Genomic DNA, 17,390 nt, shown 5'->3' with positions numbered 1-17,390 from the left:
ACTGTCATCAACACCAAACACCTGCGTCCTCCTGACAAACAGAGACAAAACACACACATATCAGTGTATACCCTTCATATTATTCCAAAAAAGGGTTAAAATCAACCTTTTAATAATTTTGTCTTTAGATAATATGTTTTTATATTATTTTACAAGACAAACATTGCTTGTTTCTAAATATCTAAAGATGAGCATATTGAAAAAGCACTGTGTATAAGTGTTAATACATTCAATATAAAAGCAGAAACATTGACATATTGTTCTTAGAAACAAAATTTGAACTTGCTTGTGACATTTCCTCAAACATTAGTGATACCTTTAACAACAGCATCTGTGACATCATCTCTGGTGTTTTTATAACTTTATATTTATTAAAACCATTTATTTTTTTATTTTTTGCTTGACAAAATTGCGCTCAAACCAATCAATTAATCTTAACTTGGGTTTCCTGAATTACCGAGGCATTATAGTACAGATTAGGCTACAAAATGTTTACAATTAAGTTAAGATATTTAGTAAAGTTAACTTAAACGTGTTAGTTAGAACAACTATTGGATTTTACAGCATAAAAAAAGAATGATTGAGATTTTATGTAACAGGTTTCAGTTCCTCAAACATTATTGCTCCATTACCAACTCCATCTCTACGTCAGAATAAAATTTCTACTTACTGCACATTGGAGCTTTTTCTTCATCCTGCCAGAGACTCTCTGTTTGAGGTCCAGTTGTGCCTTCAGTAACTCTGTTTACAATATACCTGCCTGATTTCATTATTTGCTCTAACTCACAGTCTTACAATACAGTAGCCTATGTGTTCACAGATGAAGTGTGCTCAAGATTGAAAACTGACAAGAATTTTGTTCTCCTTTTTGGGTGGTGTCTCTTCAACTATTATCAATGGCTCCTTTCCCCAAAACCAGAAAAAAACTATTCTTTGGAAATCTGTAACCAGGAAACCCCCACAGTACTGTGATGTTTCTTCACAGCAAAATCCACAATGTTAAACAACATCATGCACAATTCAATAATAAAAAATAAAAAACATTTTACTATGGGGCGCCGTTTGTAAAGCGGCTCACGCTGAAAATAACAGCAACATTTTGTCACATTTAGCTTCAAACAATGTTTAAAAAACTGGTATGAATTTTTGATGGTCACTTTTTACCACATTTACAACAATATTTGTCAACTTAGAGATATTTTAAATAGTTAAATCTAAATATTAAATGTTACACCTAAATGCTAAATCTAAATCTAAATGTTAAATCTAAATCTAAATCTAAATGTTAAATATAAATATAAATATAAATGTTAAATCTAAATGTTAAATCTAAATGTTACATCTAAATCTAAATGTTAAATCTAAACGTTAAATCTAAATGTTAAATATAAATATTAAATCTAAATCTAAATGTTAAATCTAAATCTAAATCTAAATGTTAAATCTAAATGTTAAATCTAAATCTAAATGTTAAATCTAAATCTAAATCTAAATGTTGAATCTAAATGTTTCGGGTGAAACTAAATATTTAACTAATATGCAAATTCAAAATGCCGGTAACCGGAAGTGCCAAAATAAAAGCTCGAGTGTGTGTTTATAGCATGGTAGTGTCAAATAACGAATAAAAACCATCTCATAATAATAACTATAATATAACGATAATAACTACCTAAAATAATAAACACGTTTGGAGAAACTGTAGAGTTTCGTGATGAGAGTGATGACATGACATTCAGTCAAAGTGAGCCCCCTCGTGGCTGGCTATTATGGCTGCAGGTCATAAGTCCCACACTTTTCATAAAAGTGACGCTAGCCTACTCTTCAAATACAGTTTCTCCAAATGTGTTTATTATTTTAGGTAGTTATTATCACGATAATCCATGTCCAAGAGTCCATTTCCTCGGATGAGATTGTTTTTATTCGTTATTTGACACTATAAACCATGCTATAAACACACACTGACCTCCTCGAGCTTTTATTTTGGCACTTCCGGTTACCGGCATTTTGATTTTGCATATTAGTTAAATATTTAGTTTCACCCTAAACATTTAGATTCAATATTTAGATTTAGATTTAACATTTAGATTTAGATTCAACATTTAGATTTAGATTTAACATTTAGATTTAACATTTAGATTTAGATTTAATATTTAGATTTAACATTTAGATTTAGATTTAGATTTAACATTTAGATTTAACATTTAGATTTAGATTTAGATTTAACATTTAGATTTAGATTTAGCATTTAGATTTAACATTTAACATTTAGGTGTAACATTTAATATTTAGATTTAACTATTTAAAATATCTCTAAGTTGACTATTGTTGTAAATGTGGTAAAAAGTGACCGTCAAAAATTCATACCAGTTAAATACAACATTGTTTGAAGCTAAATGTGACAAAATGTTGCTGTTATTTTCAGCATGAGACACTTTACAAACGGCGCCCCATATTTTACGTGTTCAGTCTATAGTGTTTCGTCTCCATCTAGTGGCCTGGCAGCATAATTCAGCGTTTTTAGTCTTTTTTTGCGGATAAGTGGAGTAATGGGTGAGGACAAATCCGTGTAAATGGGGATCGTTTTGACAATGATGTCGTCTGTACGCGGAAAACTCAAAGGAAAAACTTCTCTGTTTTAAGCATATTGTTGTCGTGTAAACGTATCCTAAATCTGTGAAGATCTCAGCAGAGGAGGATTAAACAACTCCACAAACAGCATTACCAGCTTCACTTATTACCAGAGGTGGGAGTAAGTCACTAAATTCAAGTCTCAAGTTAAGTCCAAGTCTTAACATTGCAAGTCAAAGTCAAGCCAAGTCATTCTGTTGTAAGGGTCAAGTCAAATCAAGTCAAGTCAAGTCAAGTCAAGTCATACTCTTTGTCAAGTCAAGTCAAGTCGCAACTTAGTCATCAAGTCATACCAAGTCACACACAGGCTCGTTTTACACATTTTTTAACTCTGGGACTTTTATTTCTTATTTAGACACAGAGGGCTGATGGGTAAAAAAAATAAAATTAACTTGTGTGTAATAAATAAAATATCGTTAGGAAGCACATTAAATGCTCTAAAATAAAAATAAATTAAATGACCACAAGTAAACAAGAATTAATAAAACTATTCCCATCTTGTGCTAGCCCTACATAGTTATTTTGCTTTGATGTCCTCTATGAAAGTGTAAACGAAACAAAAACATTAAAAATGTCAATTTAATCCAATTAGGCCAATGTGAACACACTCAAAAAAAAAAAAAAAATGTCTAAACATAAGATTTATGTATTTAAATTGCATATAGAATTTCCATCCATTTGGATTACATAGTTTTAACATAAACCAATTAATAATCTGAATGTAATTCATATTTTTAAGTCATATATAAATGAAACAGATAAGATTTATGTAATTGTATTAATAAACTGAATGTGATTCATATATGTCAGTCATATGTAAATGAAACGGGTAAGATTTATGTAATATTACACAGAAAAACGCCCATGTTAAATTAACACTTCTCAGTGTTCATATGTGTGCACACTACAGAGTTAAAGTACCATTGAAGCGGTGTTGAAGTTAATGAGATACTGTAATTAAGTGGTGATTGAGCATTAATTATGAACACCTGCTGTTAACAAGCAGAATCACTGAAGAACAGAGAAACACAAGAACTACAACTGACTTCAGCCACAGTCTTAGATGAAATCAACTGAAGAGAAAAGAAGACATTAAATCTGTGAAGATCTCAGCAGAGGAGGATTAAACAACTCAAACAGCTTTACCAGCTTCACCTATTACTAACCAGACTGACTTTATTTAATATCCGTTTTAATGAAATCAACAATTGTATTTTAAAGTCACCATGATGGTGGTTAGTAGGGCTGGGCGATTTAAATCGCGATATTGTTATGCGCATCTCGTCAGTAAAGCCGGTTCCTTGATTAGTAGTAAATCACCATCACCTGCTTTCAGATGGAGCGGCATTTACTACAAAGAGCCGTAGTTAACTGACAAGCTGAGCCATATCGCATCTATATCGCGGCCGTATCGCCAGCGATATTTAATGCGATATGGCTCAGCTTGTCAGTTAACTACGGCTCTTTGTACACAGCAAAAACTCCAGTGTTAAATTAACACTCCTGGGAGTGTACGAGTCCACACTCAAAAGTGTTTAAGTTAATGAGATAATTAAGTGATTAATTTAGTGATGATTGAACATTATTGAAGACACCTGATGTTAACAAGCAGAATCACTGAAGGAGAAAATCTCAAATTGTAAGCCACCGTTATGACGATCAATGGTTGCTTTAGTTGGACTCTTGACCCTTATATTATTAACTTTAGATTTTGTTTGTCTGTTGTATCTGAGTTATAACTGCCAGTTGAACAAAGAAAAAAAAGTCATCTGATGGTGTTGGTTACATTATGACAATCATCATTTGAACTTGATCACTGAACTCATTAAAATCCTTCTTTCTGACTTTGATTTATGTTGTTGTTTACAGCATAACTGTGAATCAGCATAACTGTGAATCTGCATAAATGCCCAGATTTGTTGATATAATATAAAGGATTTCTTAAAAGTTGTTTTTTAAAAAAATCCTTCTTTTAGGCACACACAGACGTCAAGATTCAGTCTATGCATCTCAACAATGGTGAGGAGCAGAATATTCAATTAGGAAAAGTAAATTACATAGACAATTCAGATCATAATTTATTCATACTGCAATGCATGATGGGAACCATTAATGAGTTGTGATTGGTGGCAGCCACAGCAACATGCTTTATTATTGTCACCATTGTTGAGATTCACAGGCTGATTATTGATGTCTGTGTTTTAAATGAATTTGTCTGAATGTCTTTTGATCAGAACAATGTTTATTCAATATTTTGAATTATAATTAAAGTACTGATAATCATAGGCTGAAGAATCACAAAACTGCTGCTAACAAGTTAAACCAAACTACCTCAATAAGTTTCATTTTTCAGATCACAGCATGATTATGGCAAAACATAACTAAAACTATAAGATAACATTTTACTTTGTTCAGTTAACTGTTATAAATCAATAACAGCAGACAAACAACAGTAAATATTAAAGTAAACACATAATGGTCTTGAGCACAACTAAAGCAAACACCCATCACCTTAATGGTAACTTACAATTTGTGATTTTCTCCTTCAGTGATTCTGCTTGTTAACATCAGGTGTCTTCAATAATGCTCAATCATCACTAAATTAATCACTTAAATATCTCATCAGCCCTAAATGCCGCTCCATCTGAAAGCAGGTGATGGTGATTTACTACTAATCAAGGAACCGGCTTTACTGACGAGATGCGCATAACAATATCGCGATTTAAATCGCCCAGCCCTAGTGGTTAGCATTTGCTTTAGTTGGACTCTTGACCCTTAACTTTTTAGTATTATATTTTTTTCGGCTGCTACATTTGTGTGTATATAAAGCACATTTGTTGAGGCAAAAAAAGCCATGAGAAAATTAGATCAGGTGATATTGGATGTTTAATCATCATGTAATTGTTTGAATCTCTGATCTTATTCTGTGTCTAACGCTTTGATTATATACGAGTTGTGTTTGTAATGTTGTTATATAATAGAAGCCATGTTAATTTACAGCATGAAAGCAATGTTGTTAGTCAAATAACATTTAGTGCATTAAACTTTTTTTCTCTACATTATTACTTCAAGAATCAGTGTATGACTCTCAACAATGGTGACAATCAATGAAATGCTTCATGCTGCAGTGCATGCTGGGTACCACCAATCAAAACTCACCCATATCTCCCAGCATTCATTGCGACATTAATACATTATGCAGCTGAATTTTCTGGATACTTTGTTTGATTGTCACCATTGTTGAGATTCATATGCTGTTTCTTGATGTCTGTGTTTGTCTAAGTAATGCCATAGATTCAAGTTTTTGTGCACCAAGTATTTTTTTTTTAAAACCTATTTTTAATAATAGGTATTTGAAAAACAACACTGCTAGATATACTATAAAATCAAATGACTTCTATTGTGAATAAAACAATATTAAAAACACAAGTCCTATATAATCAAAGCATTAGATACTGCATAATATCAGGGATTAAGGACATTTATATAATGATGACGTTTTCATCATCAATAAACAACCAACATCATCTGATCTCATGGCTTTCTTAACTACAACAATTGTGCTTTACAAACACACAAGTATAGCAACCAAAGAAAAGTTTACATTAAAGAGTCAAGAGTCCAACTAAAGCAAATGCTAACCACCATCGTGGTGACTTTAAAATACAACTATTGATTTCATTAAAACGGATATTAAATAAAGTCAGTCTGGTTACTAATAGGTGAAGCTGGTAAAGCTGTTTGAGTTGTTTAATCCTCCTCTGCTGAGATCTTCACAGATTTAATGTCTTCTTTTGTCTTCAGTTGATTTCATCTTAGGGCGTTTTTCCACTGGGTTCGTTTGCTGCGGTCCGAACCCGAGTGCGCTAGTTCCCGGCGCCCCCCGCAGCGTTGGTCTGGTTTCACACTCAATTAGTTGTATCGAACCCAGGTGCGTTTGCAGTGATCTTACGTCATCGCAAACGCACACGGAAAACGCATGGAGAATACAACTCGACTGAGCATAGCTGTAATTTGTCTGTTTTTTTGGTGCTATTATGCACAACATAGTGAGAGACAACTACGTTTATGTTCATTACATGGTGTAATTCAGCACATATCCAGGGGACGCCGTGTTTCTGCTGCTCGCAGAAGATTTTTCACTGATGCGACAGTGATACGCATGCGCGGGATACTATACTTCCTGAACAAGCGCGCACCCGAGTCCGTGTTGCTTGCACATTAACGCGAACCGCGCCACGGTTCGGGAGCAACCGAGCTCAGACCACCTCCTCCAGGTAGTCCCGGGTTCGGTACTCTAGTGCGCACCCGGGTCCAATGACAGCGTTCACATTAGCGATTTTTCATGCGAACCGTGCCCCGGTCCGCACTAAACTGCCAGTGTGAAAGCGCCCTAAGACTGTGTCTGAAGTCAGTTGTAGTTCTTGTGTTTCTCTGTTCTTCAGTGATTCTGCTTGTTAACAGCAGGTGTTCATAATTAATGCTCAATCACCACTTAATTATCTCATTAACTTCAACACTGCTTCAATGGTACTTTAACTCTGTAGTGTGCACACATATGAACACTGAGAAGTGTTAATTTAACATGGGCGTTTTTCTGTGTAATATTACATAAATCTTACCCGTTTCATTTACATATGACTGACATATATGAATCACATTCAGTTTATTAATACAATTACATAAATCTTATCTGTTTCATTTATATATGACTTAAAAATATGAATTACATTCAGATTATTAATTGGTTTATGTTAAAACTATGTAATCCAAATGGATGGAAATTCTATATGCAATTTAAATACATAAATCTTATGTTTAGACATTTTTTTTTTTTTTTTGTGTGTTCACGTTGGCCTAATTGGATTAAATTGACATTTGTAATGTTTTTGTTTCGTTTACACTTTCATAGAGGACATCACAGCAAAATAACTATGTAGGGCTAGCACAAGATGGGAAAAGTTTTATTAATTCTTGTTTACTTGTGTTCATTTAATTTTAATTTTTATTTTAGAGCATTTAATGTGCTTCTTAACAATATTTTATTTATTACACACAAGTTAATTTATTTATTTATTTTATTTTTTACCCATCAGCCCTCTGTGTCTAAATAAGAAATAAAAGTCCCAGAGTTAAAAAATGTGTAAAACGAGCCTGTGTGTGACTTGGTATGACTTGATGACTAAGTTGCGACTTGACTTGACTTGACAAAGAGTATGACTTGACTTGACTTGACTTGATTTGACTTGACCCTTACAACAGAATGACTTGGCTTGACTTTGACTTGCAATGTTAAGACTTGGACTTGACTTGAGACTTGAATTTAGTGACTTACTCCCACCTCTGCTTATTACTAACCAGGGCTGCGTTTCCCAAAAGCATCGTAAGCCTAAGTTGATCGTAAAAACGATCGTACGACTGATCTTAATATTATGGTCTGTTTCCCAAAAGCATCGTAACTTAAGTAGCACTTGAAAATCTTCGTAGAACTACGAGTGCTCTGGAGTAATCGTACATCCCCAAGTGCATTGTAAGAAGACAGATTTATGAGGACACCTGCAGGACAACCGGCAGATTACACTTTTATCTAGATTTAACAGATTACACTGCAACGTGAGTATAATATAAGGTTTTGATTTTTTTTTTTGTACACTTTATTGTATTCTTGTTTTGTTTAAATGCATTTATAAATGAAATAATTAAAAAGGGAAGAAAAAATAGAAATACACATCTAAAATTAAATGAATGCAAAAAAAAAAATCATAAAAGAAGTAATGTGGGAAATATGCTTTAAAGACTGGGCAAAATAGGGATGAATTCAAAAAATCTGTCAATGACTTGCTGACGTGCACGAAAACCAGCCATGTAGGCCTATTGGGTATTTCTTGCGGACATCCTTCCCTGATCTTTGAACACCCCTGGTCGCAGTTTGCGATGTCCTCCCAGATGTTTTGTTTTTCCTTATTTGTATAGTGTCCTTTAAATCTGTTAAAAAATTAAATCTTTGTTTCGCTCAATCTCCTCTAAAAGGACATTAATTTTATCTTTGTGAAAGTTTTTTGTTCAGCCATTTTGTCAGTGCCTCCGCCTGTATAGGTGCTTTATAGACTTGTCTTGATTTCTTATCCACAACAAATGACGATTCTTAGGTTAAACGTTCAGAATACGATTCCATAAGGTTATATTTCAGCACTTCGCGAATGGACAGCGACTCTTAAAGGGATAGTTCACTTTGAAATTAATTTTTGGTATGTTTTAGCTTACCTGAAGGGCATCCAAGATGTAGGTGTCTGTTATTCCGCAGTAGTCCAAATTAAAACAATTCCCCGTCGTCCAAATTAAACAATTCCCCATCGTAAGTACACATTGCATCGTTAGCAGCAGGGAAGCTGCTTTGATACAATCTGTATTGTGAAAAGCGCTATACAAATAAACTTGACTTGACTTGACTTGACATTGATGGCCTAAGACACGAAACGAGCGGTTTGTGTGAGAAAACGAACAGTATTTATATCGTTTTTACCACTTATACACAGCCATGTCCAAGTGATCTGATCTGACGTGTACGCAGACTGGTGCATAGATATATACACACTAGATGGCGCCTTGTCTACGGCAGTTCATTGGAACGAATGTCTTTAAGGCGACATCTAGTGTAAAGCAAAAATGTTTAATCACCATTATGGATATCAGTGTTTGCTTTAGTTGGACAGTTTGACTCTTGAATGTGTAACCGAATGAATGAGATGATTGACATTAGTGAGCACCTATCAGCAGGGAATCCCTCCTATTTAAGAGCTGGTTGGCTGTAGCCTGGGATGCGAGATTCGAGATTCGAGTTCAGCATTATTATGTTTGGATGCTCAACAGTCTGAAACTAGACAGGACATAGTCTTGGAGATCCTTCAGTTATTATACATGATACATCAGGAAAAAAATGTAGTTCAGTTCTTGTGGGTTCCAGCGCATACAGGAGTGGTGGGAAATGAGAAAGCAGATCAATTAGCAAAACAGGCAGCAGCAAAAGATGGTATAGATATGCAGATTTTGTATAGTAAATCCGAACTTAAGTCAATAATTAGAAAGAAGATAACAGAGAAATGGCAATATTGCTGGGATAATGAACAAATAGGTAGGCATCTTTACTCTATACAATCATCGGTAAACAAAAGAAGGAATTCAAGAGGGAGTAGAAAGGTAGATTGTGTTCTTTCAAGATTAAGGTTGGGGCATACGGGACTTAATGCAACATTAAATATAATAGGAAAACATCCAACAGGGTTGTGTGATGGGTGTGGAGTCAGAGAAACAGTAGAACATGTTCTCATTCAGTGCAATAAATATACTGAGGATAGAAGGAAAATAATTGAAGAACTTCAGAAAAATGGTGTACAGCAGTTAACATTAAAAGAACTCTTAAATCCAGTAGGAAGTGATAATTTATTAGTAATTATTTCTAAAAAGGACTAAGTTAATTCATAGAATATGAAGTTTAATATTAGTTTTGGGATTGGAATTTTTTTTTTATTATTATTATTATTATTATTATCCCTCGTCCCTAGTCTGGAAGATCCTGGGCTGTAGATGGAGGAGCTGAACACGCAGCAACATCGAAAGGCCAGGTTCTGAATAGTATGGGATGAGGGAAAATACAAGTCTCTGATTCATTGCCCACAGAAGATGGCGGTAATGCTCTATCTGAGAAGCGAGCTGCCAATAAAAACGAAAAAGAAGAAGAAGAAGCCTGGGATGCGTCACGTTCGACTCCGCCTCCTTCCGTTGTTTACAGTGGCTGTAGGTATGTGCGTTAGCATATAGCAAATTCTGTTTTTTAGTGTCTTGTATGTATGTTCAGATTGTAGTTCAGCTCTAATAAGTTTGAAGGAGATGAAGTCAGAAACAAGACAGGATATGGTAATAGAGATAATTCAAGAATTATATTCAATCAAACAAGCTAGTTTAGAAGTACAGTTTTTGTGGGTTCCAGCACATATTGGGCTGAGAGGTAATGAGGAGGCTGATGCATTAGCAAAAAAGGCAATAGAACGAGATATAGTAGATATACCGATTTTATTTAGTAGATCAGAAATTAAGTCAATTATTAAAAAAAATATTCTGAAAATATGGCAGCAATATTGGGATAATGAAATAAAAGGTAGACATATGCATCAAATAGAGCCAATAGTGGGTAAAGGAAGAGTATCAGGTAGGTGTAGGTATGAGGAGAATATGATTACAAGATTAAGATTGGGACATACAAGATTGAATAGTACATTGCATTTAATAGGTAAGAGTCCAACAGGTTTATGTGAGGCATGTGAAGTTAGTGAAACAGTTGAGCATGTAGTAATGCACTGTAGGAGATATAATGTTGAAAGGAAAGAGTTGAAGGAGGAATTAAATAATATAGGAGTTAAGTTCACTATTCAAAATGTATTAAAGTCAGATAGGAGTATAATAAATCTAATGGTAGAATATTTGGGAAATACTGGGTTAAATAAGCGCATTTAAATTAGGGGTTTTATTTTTTTTCTGTTTTTTTTTTTTCTTCTTCTACCTGTCATGGGGGCTGAGAGTAGACGGAGGAGCTGAACACGCAGCGCCGGATGAAACTCTATGAAGCCTCTGTGCGGGTAAATAGAGGTTATAGTTGTGTCAATGGTCCATTTCCTAGATAGGTGGCGGTAATGCACATATCTGTCTGCGATCCGCCGTAAAAAAGCAAGAAGAAGAAGAAGAAGAAGTGTCTTGTATGTACGGGACTAATTATTAGTGTTGTGTTTAGCCTGTCTTTCTTCTCCGGTTTCCCTCGGCTTGTCGCGGTGGGTGCACTTGCCCGGCTGCTCGCCTTTCAGGTATGTGTGAACTGTCGGTGGAAAGCGTATTGTTTGTTTTCATTCGGGGGTTTAGGATCGGCTGATTGTTTTGAGTTATGTGCAGTGTCCCTGTAGTCCAGCTGAACAGCGGATTGCATGATTTTGAGTATCCGTGCCTGTGAAAGGACAAGCACATTGTGTGAATGCATCGTCTACTTCCGGTAAGTGTTATTGTGCATATAACTGTAGTTACGAGCTGAAAATTTAGCGATTGAGGCATACATCTTAGTGTTTCTTTGTATTTGGCTTAGGATTTTCCCTCTCGTCCGGCCGATTTGTTTTTCCTGCTGGTGCTATTAAAAGCTATTATAGCCCCGTCGATTCTTTGCTGCCGGATTAAGAGAGCATCGTATTTTCCTGCTCTGCTGTCCAGTGACGGCTGGTGAAAAATATTTTAGGTGGGGCTGTTTGTGCGGGGGGTAGGGCTGGGCGATTTAAATCGCGATATTGTTATGCGCATCTCGTCAGTAAAGCCGGTTCCTTGATTAGTAGTAAATCACCATCACCTGCTTTCAGATGGAGCGGCATTTAGGGCTGAGGAGATAATTAAGTGATTAATTTAGTGATGATTGAGCATTATTGAAGACACCTGATGTTAACAAGCAGAATCACTGAAGGAGAAAATCTCAAATTGTAAGTTACCATTAAGGTGATGGGTGTTTGCTTTAGTTGGGCTCTAGACCATTAGGCCTATATGTTTACTTTAATATTTACTGTTGTTTGTTTGCTGTTATTGATTTATAACAGTTAAATGAACAAAGTAAAATGTTATCTTATAGTTTTGTTTATGTTTTGACATAATCATGCTGTGATCTGAAAAATGAAACTTATTGAGGTAGTTTGGGTTATCTTGTTAGCAGCAGTTTTGTGATTCTTCAGCCTATGATTATCAGTACTTTATTTATAATTCAAAATATTTATTAAACATTGTTCTGATCAAAAGACATTCAGACAAATTCATTTAAAACACAGACATCAATAATCAGCCTGTGAATCTCAACAATGGTGACAATAATAAAGCATGTTGCAGTGGCTGCCACCAATCACAACTCATTAATGGTTCCCATCATGCATTGCGGTATGAATAAATTATGATCTGAATTGTCTATGTAATTTACTTTTCCTAATTGAATATTCTGCTCCTCACCATTGTTGAGATGCATAGACTGAATCTTGACATCTGTGTGTACCTCAAAGAATGATTTTTTTTTTAAACAACTTTTAAGAAATCCTTTATATTATATCAACAATTCTGGGCATTTATGCAGATTCACAGTTATGCTGTAACCAATAACATAAATCGAAGTCAGAAAGAAGGATTTTAATGAGTTCAGTGATCAAGTTCAAATGATGATTGTCATAATATAACCAACACCATCAGATCACTTTTTTTTTTCTTTGTTCAACTGGCAGTTATAACTCAGATACAACAGCCAAACAAAATCTAAAGTTAATAATATAAGGGTCAAGAGTCCAACTAAAGCAACCATTGATCGTCATAACGGTGGCTTACAATTTGAGATTTTCTCCTTCAGTGATTCTGCTTGTTAACATCAGGTGTCTTCAATAATGCTCAATCATCACTAAATTAATCACTTAATTATCTCATTAACTTTAACACTCTTGAGTGTGGACTCGTACACTCCCAGGAGTGTTAATTTAACACTGGAGTTTTTGCTGTGTACAAAGAGCCGTAGTTAACTGACAAGCTGAGCCATATCGCATTAAATATCGCTGGCGATACGTCCGCGATATTGATGTGATTTGGCTCAGCTTGTCTGTTAACCATTCGCGTAGCTACGGGTGGGCCTGGATGGGCCTGGGCCCACCCACCTGTCAGTCAGGCCCATCCAGTCAGTGGCCTCACAAGGTAGCCTAAAGGAGGGAATTCTGTTGCGATTATCACAATACTTGAAACTATAAAAATAAATCTTAATGTTTCTTGATTCTTGTTTGGTTGTCATGGTTGTCATGGTGATGATGAAATGCCCGCGTAGCGCATTTCGCAGTCAGATTGCGAACAGCCCATCCCCCCTTCACAACGACGAGCACATTTAACAGAGGGACACTGAAGTTTAGCTAAGTATGTTAAACTAAAATGAAACAGAGCAACTTACTAAAGTTTGTGTCAAAAAGACTCTTTGTCCCTGCTCTCATTTGAAAGAGAATTGACTGAATCGTTGGACTATAACGAAATCATTGCAGTGTTCAACTCTAATAGCCCCGTCGTCTCCTGTTATAAGCTAGTCATCAAAAGTAAGCCAGTCTACGTTTACTATGTAGTTGCCTAGTCAATGTTGTTTATTTAACGTGGTTTATGTGGCCGCTGAGCCAGACTATGACCAAGCATTGTTTTTACACACTGTCCACTACTTTCCTGCTGATTTGATGATGGTGTTGTTTTGCATCTGTCAGATGCGCGCGTGTGTGTGGTGTGGCCGCGCGCAGTGGAAATGCTGTTCTTATCGTTATGTTCTTAACACTGCTTATGATGACATACATGCTTGTGCTCTGATTAAACTGTGGTGTATTCAAGCAGGTGTAGTTGTGTTGGCCTATTTTGATAACAGATGCATTTTAGGCTGTGCCCACCTGATTTTCTCTGGGCCCACCTTTGTGATTCCTGGCTACGCTACTGCTGTTAACTACGTAAATGCCGCTCCATCTGAAAGCAGGTGATGGTGATTTACTACTAATCAAGGAACCGGCTTTACTGACGAGATGCGCATAACAATATCGCGATTTAAATCGCCCAGCCCTAGCGGGGTTCTGGGGGCTCCACCCCCAGAAATTTTTTTATTTCATAGTTGTGATTTCCTGCATTCTGGTGCATTTTAGGCCACCCATGTCCCTTGCTTATACCAATAAAATAACTCAAACCAGTCAATACCAATGGTCTAAAAAGACAATATTAATTGAACTGCCATGTAGAAATCAACAGTTGCACAGGTAATGATAATGAACAAGTTGCAAGTTTATTATGCTCCGTGTCCAGAATAGAAAAAGTGCAAACGCATAACAATAAATTATAATAGGGAATACAACAATCTAGTTCTTTAATCAATCCCCAGCTGTAGACTAAATATATTTTAAAAGTTCACTGTAGACAAATTGGATAATGGATAACAGTGTGTTGATACAAGAGAAAGAGAGAAGGCTCTCAAAGAAAGGGTGGGACAACATTCTTGAAGAACACCAAGTATGAGAAGAAAGATGATTTTAACATTTTAACTAGTATGGAAACACAGTAATCCAGCTCAGAACTTCAAAACAACAAAAAAAAGCAAAGCAAACATACTGTTACATTCCTATTGAGATCACTATTTTAATGGCAAATGTGTGTGAAACATTGTGTGTGTGTGACTGAGTGAGAGAGAGAGAGACTGAGTGAGTAAGAGAATGACAGCATAAAAATGAATACGCTATATTTACTAAAAATTGTGGCAACAGATTACAAGCAATATTATTGATTAAATTTAAAAAATTTGAATTGAGTATTAATCTAATTAATTCCTAAAAAGTTAACCATTAACAAGCAGTTAACAAGCAGAATCACTGAAGGAGAAAACCATAATTAAGTAACCATTATGGATATCAGAGTGTGTTTTAGTTGGGCTCTTGACCCAGTTAAATCATTAACTAAGTTTTGTTTGGCTGCTGTACCTGAGATCTGAAAAGGTGATCTGATGGTGTTGGTTGTGTTTTAACAATCATTATTTCACAATCATTTGACCTGAATCACTGAACTCATATAGAGTCCAATTTATGAGTTAGGTTAACTTTATTAATTATAGCAGCACTGGCCTTGTACAGCTTAATATTTTTAACTTTTACAATGTAATCCAAATAATTTCTAAAAAGTTTCTCTTATACAAAAAAAGAGAGACACAGACATCAAGAATCAGCCTGTGAATCTTAACAATGGTGGCAATTATAAAGCATGTTGCAGTGTATTCTGGGTTCATAAATATTCTGGGTTATAACATCGTAAAATGGATTACATTGTAAAAGTTAAAAATATTATGCCGTACAAGGCCAGTGCTGCTATAATTAATAAAGTTAACCTAACTCAGAAATTGGACTCTATATGAGTTCAGTGATTCAGGTCAAATTATTATGAAATAATGATTATGTTAAAACACAACCAACACCATCAGATCACCTTTTCTATTTGTTAATCTGGCTGTTATAACTCATGTACAGCAGCCAAACAAAACTTAAAGTTAATAATTTAACTGGGTCAAGAGCCCAACTAAAACACACTCTGATATCCATAATGGTGACTTAAATTATGGTTTTCTCCTTCAGTGATTCTGCTTGTTAACATCAGTTGTCTTCAATGTTGGCAATAAAAAAGAAAGAATTCTTAATTCAGATATTTTTGTTTAAATTTTTTTGTACATTTTACTCATTTTAAATGGTTAACTTTTAAGGAATCAATTTAATTACTAAATTCAATTTTTTTTTTTTTTTTTATCAATAATATTGCTTGTAATCTGTTGCCACAATTTTGAGTAAATATAGCATATTCATTTTTACAGAGTTGGAGAGATAGATGGGAGGGTGAGTGAGAGAGAGAGAGACTAACATATGGTGTCTGTGACAGTTAGATTTGTGTATGAGAGGTAGATGGAGTGAATGTGTGAGTGAATGCGGGGGTGAGTGAGAGTGAAGGAGATGGAGAACTCTTATTTGTACAGGAACTTTGCTCGTCTATCTTTCTGAGTGGCAAATCTCTCAATGACCCTTGTGTTGAAATCTGGAATGTCCCGTGCGAGTTTTTTCTCTATAGAGAGCATAGCCAGAGCGTTGAGGCGATCTTGTGCCATCGTGTTCCTAAGGAAAGTTTTTATCCTCTTTAAAGTAGAGAAGCACCTTTCTGATTCTGCTGTTGTCATTGGTGTGGTGATGAGAATCTTGAGAAGACTTACAGTTTCGGTGAATGTGTCTTGAAGGTTATTTTCCATTACAACCTGAAAGAGAGCCAGTGCACCACTGCAACCCTGGAAGTCCTCATTTTCATAGATCAGGGACAGTTCTGTTTTAAGTCTGGCTTTGTCCAACATGGGATAGGCATCCACCGTGGTTCCTAGTGCTGAATCTGGGAACTTTCTGCTGTGTTGTGGAAACAAGTCTCCTTGCAACAGAGTGGCACTGATGAGATGATTGGTGAAAGAAAACCTCTCCTTGGCATGGCTCATAATGGTATCACATACCTATGCAATGATACATAATTGTAGAAAAGTAAGCACAGAAAACATTCATTTTCACATTTCTCAGTTCAACAATACAATAAAATCAGCATATTCATAGCAGTTACAATTTTGTTATGAACAAGTAAGTTTTACTAATTATAATTATAATACACACACTAGCCATCATTCTCTTATCCTCTCTCTCTCTCTCTCTCTCTCTCTCTCTCTCTCTCTCTCTCTCTCTCTCTCTCTCTCTCTCTCTCTCTCTCTCTCTCTCTCTCTCTCTCTCTCTCTCTCTCTCTCTCTCTCGCTCGCTCGCTTTATTGGCTGTCTGTGTCACTCTCACACATACACACCATATACACAATTAATAAAAGCACAAATGTGAAAAAAAAAATCATAATTTCTGCATTCTCCAGTAGATAGATATGACAAAATACAAACATGTGCAAACGAATACATATAGGCTAATAGAATACAGAAATAGAATTTCTGTTACTGCTTACCTCTATTGCCAGATGCTGTTGTGTTTCTTCTCCCATTGCCCTCCGTTTCTTCAGGGGTGGTTCCTGTACAGGTCCCCTATACTCCTCATCCTCAACTAGAGAAGGAACGGAGTCCCTGATCCAAAATAAGTTTCACAAGTCACTGTCCACCCTGAAATTACTGTATCAGATATAAAAAATAATTT

At 35.4% G+C, this 17,390-nt stretch overlaps 2 protein-coding genes across 5 annotated transcripts in view; both read right to left on the bottom strand.

Moving 5' to 3' along the window:
- LOC309493828 (CD209 antigen-like protein 2) overlaps positions 1 to 831 on the bottom strand; it is a 41,257-nt gene extending 40,426 nt beyond the window's left edge. For all 3 annotated transcript variants that reach the window (XR_014204055.1, XM_082163090.1, XM_082163091.1), the window contains exons 1-2: positions 671 to 831; positions 1 to 31 (exon numbers count right to left, since the gene is read on the bottom strand). The exon at positions 1 to 31 is cut by the window's left edge and continues 245 nt beyond it. Coding sequence is in view for 2 of the 3 variants with exons in the window: in XM_082163090.1 (XP_082019216.1) it covers positions 1 to 31; positions 671 to 770 (131 nt within the window). In the remaining variant the exon portion in view is untranslated. The remainder of the gene's footprint in view (positions 32 to 670) is intronic.
- A 10,539-nt stretch (positions 832 to 11,370) lies between these two features.
- Positions 11,371 to 17,390, bottom strand: part of LOC309493702 (zinc finger MYM-type protein 1-like) — a 96,730-nt gene continuing 90,710 nt past the window's right edge. For both annotated transcript variants that reach the window (XM_082162909.1, XM_082162908.1), the window contains one exon: positions 11,371 to 17,320. In XM_082162909.1, coding sequence (XP_082019035.1) covers positions 17,167 to 17,320 — 154 coding nt within the window. In that variant the 3' untranslated portion in view covers positions 11,371 to 17,166. The remainder of the gene's footprint in view (positions 17,321 to 17,390) is intronic.

Source organism: Leuciscus leuciscus (assembly GCF_965113295.1).
Source record: "Leuciscus leuciscus genome assembly, chromosome: 3".
In the NCBI taxonomy this organism is placed as follows: Eukaryota; Metazoa; Chordata; class Actinopteri; order Cypriniformes; family Leuciscidae; genus Leuciscus; species Leuciscus leuciscus.
Note: the sequence above shows the minus strand (reverse complement) of the source record. Positions and strands in the feature narration are given on the sequence as shown.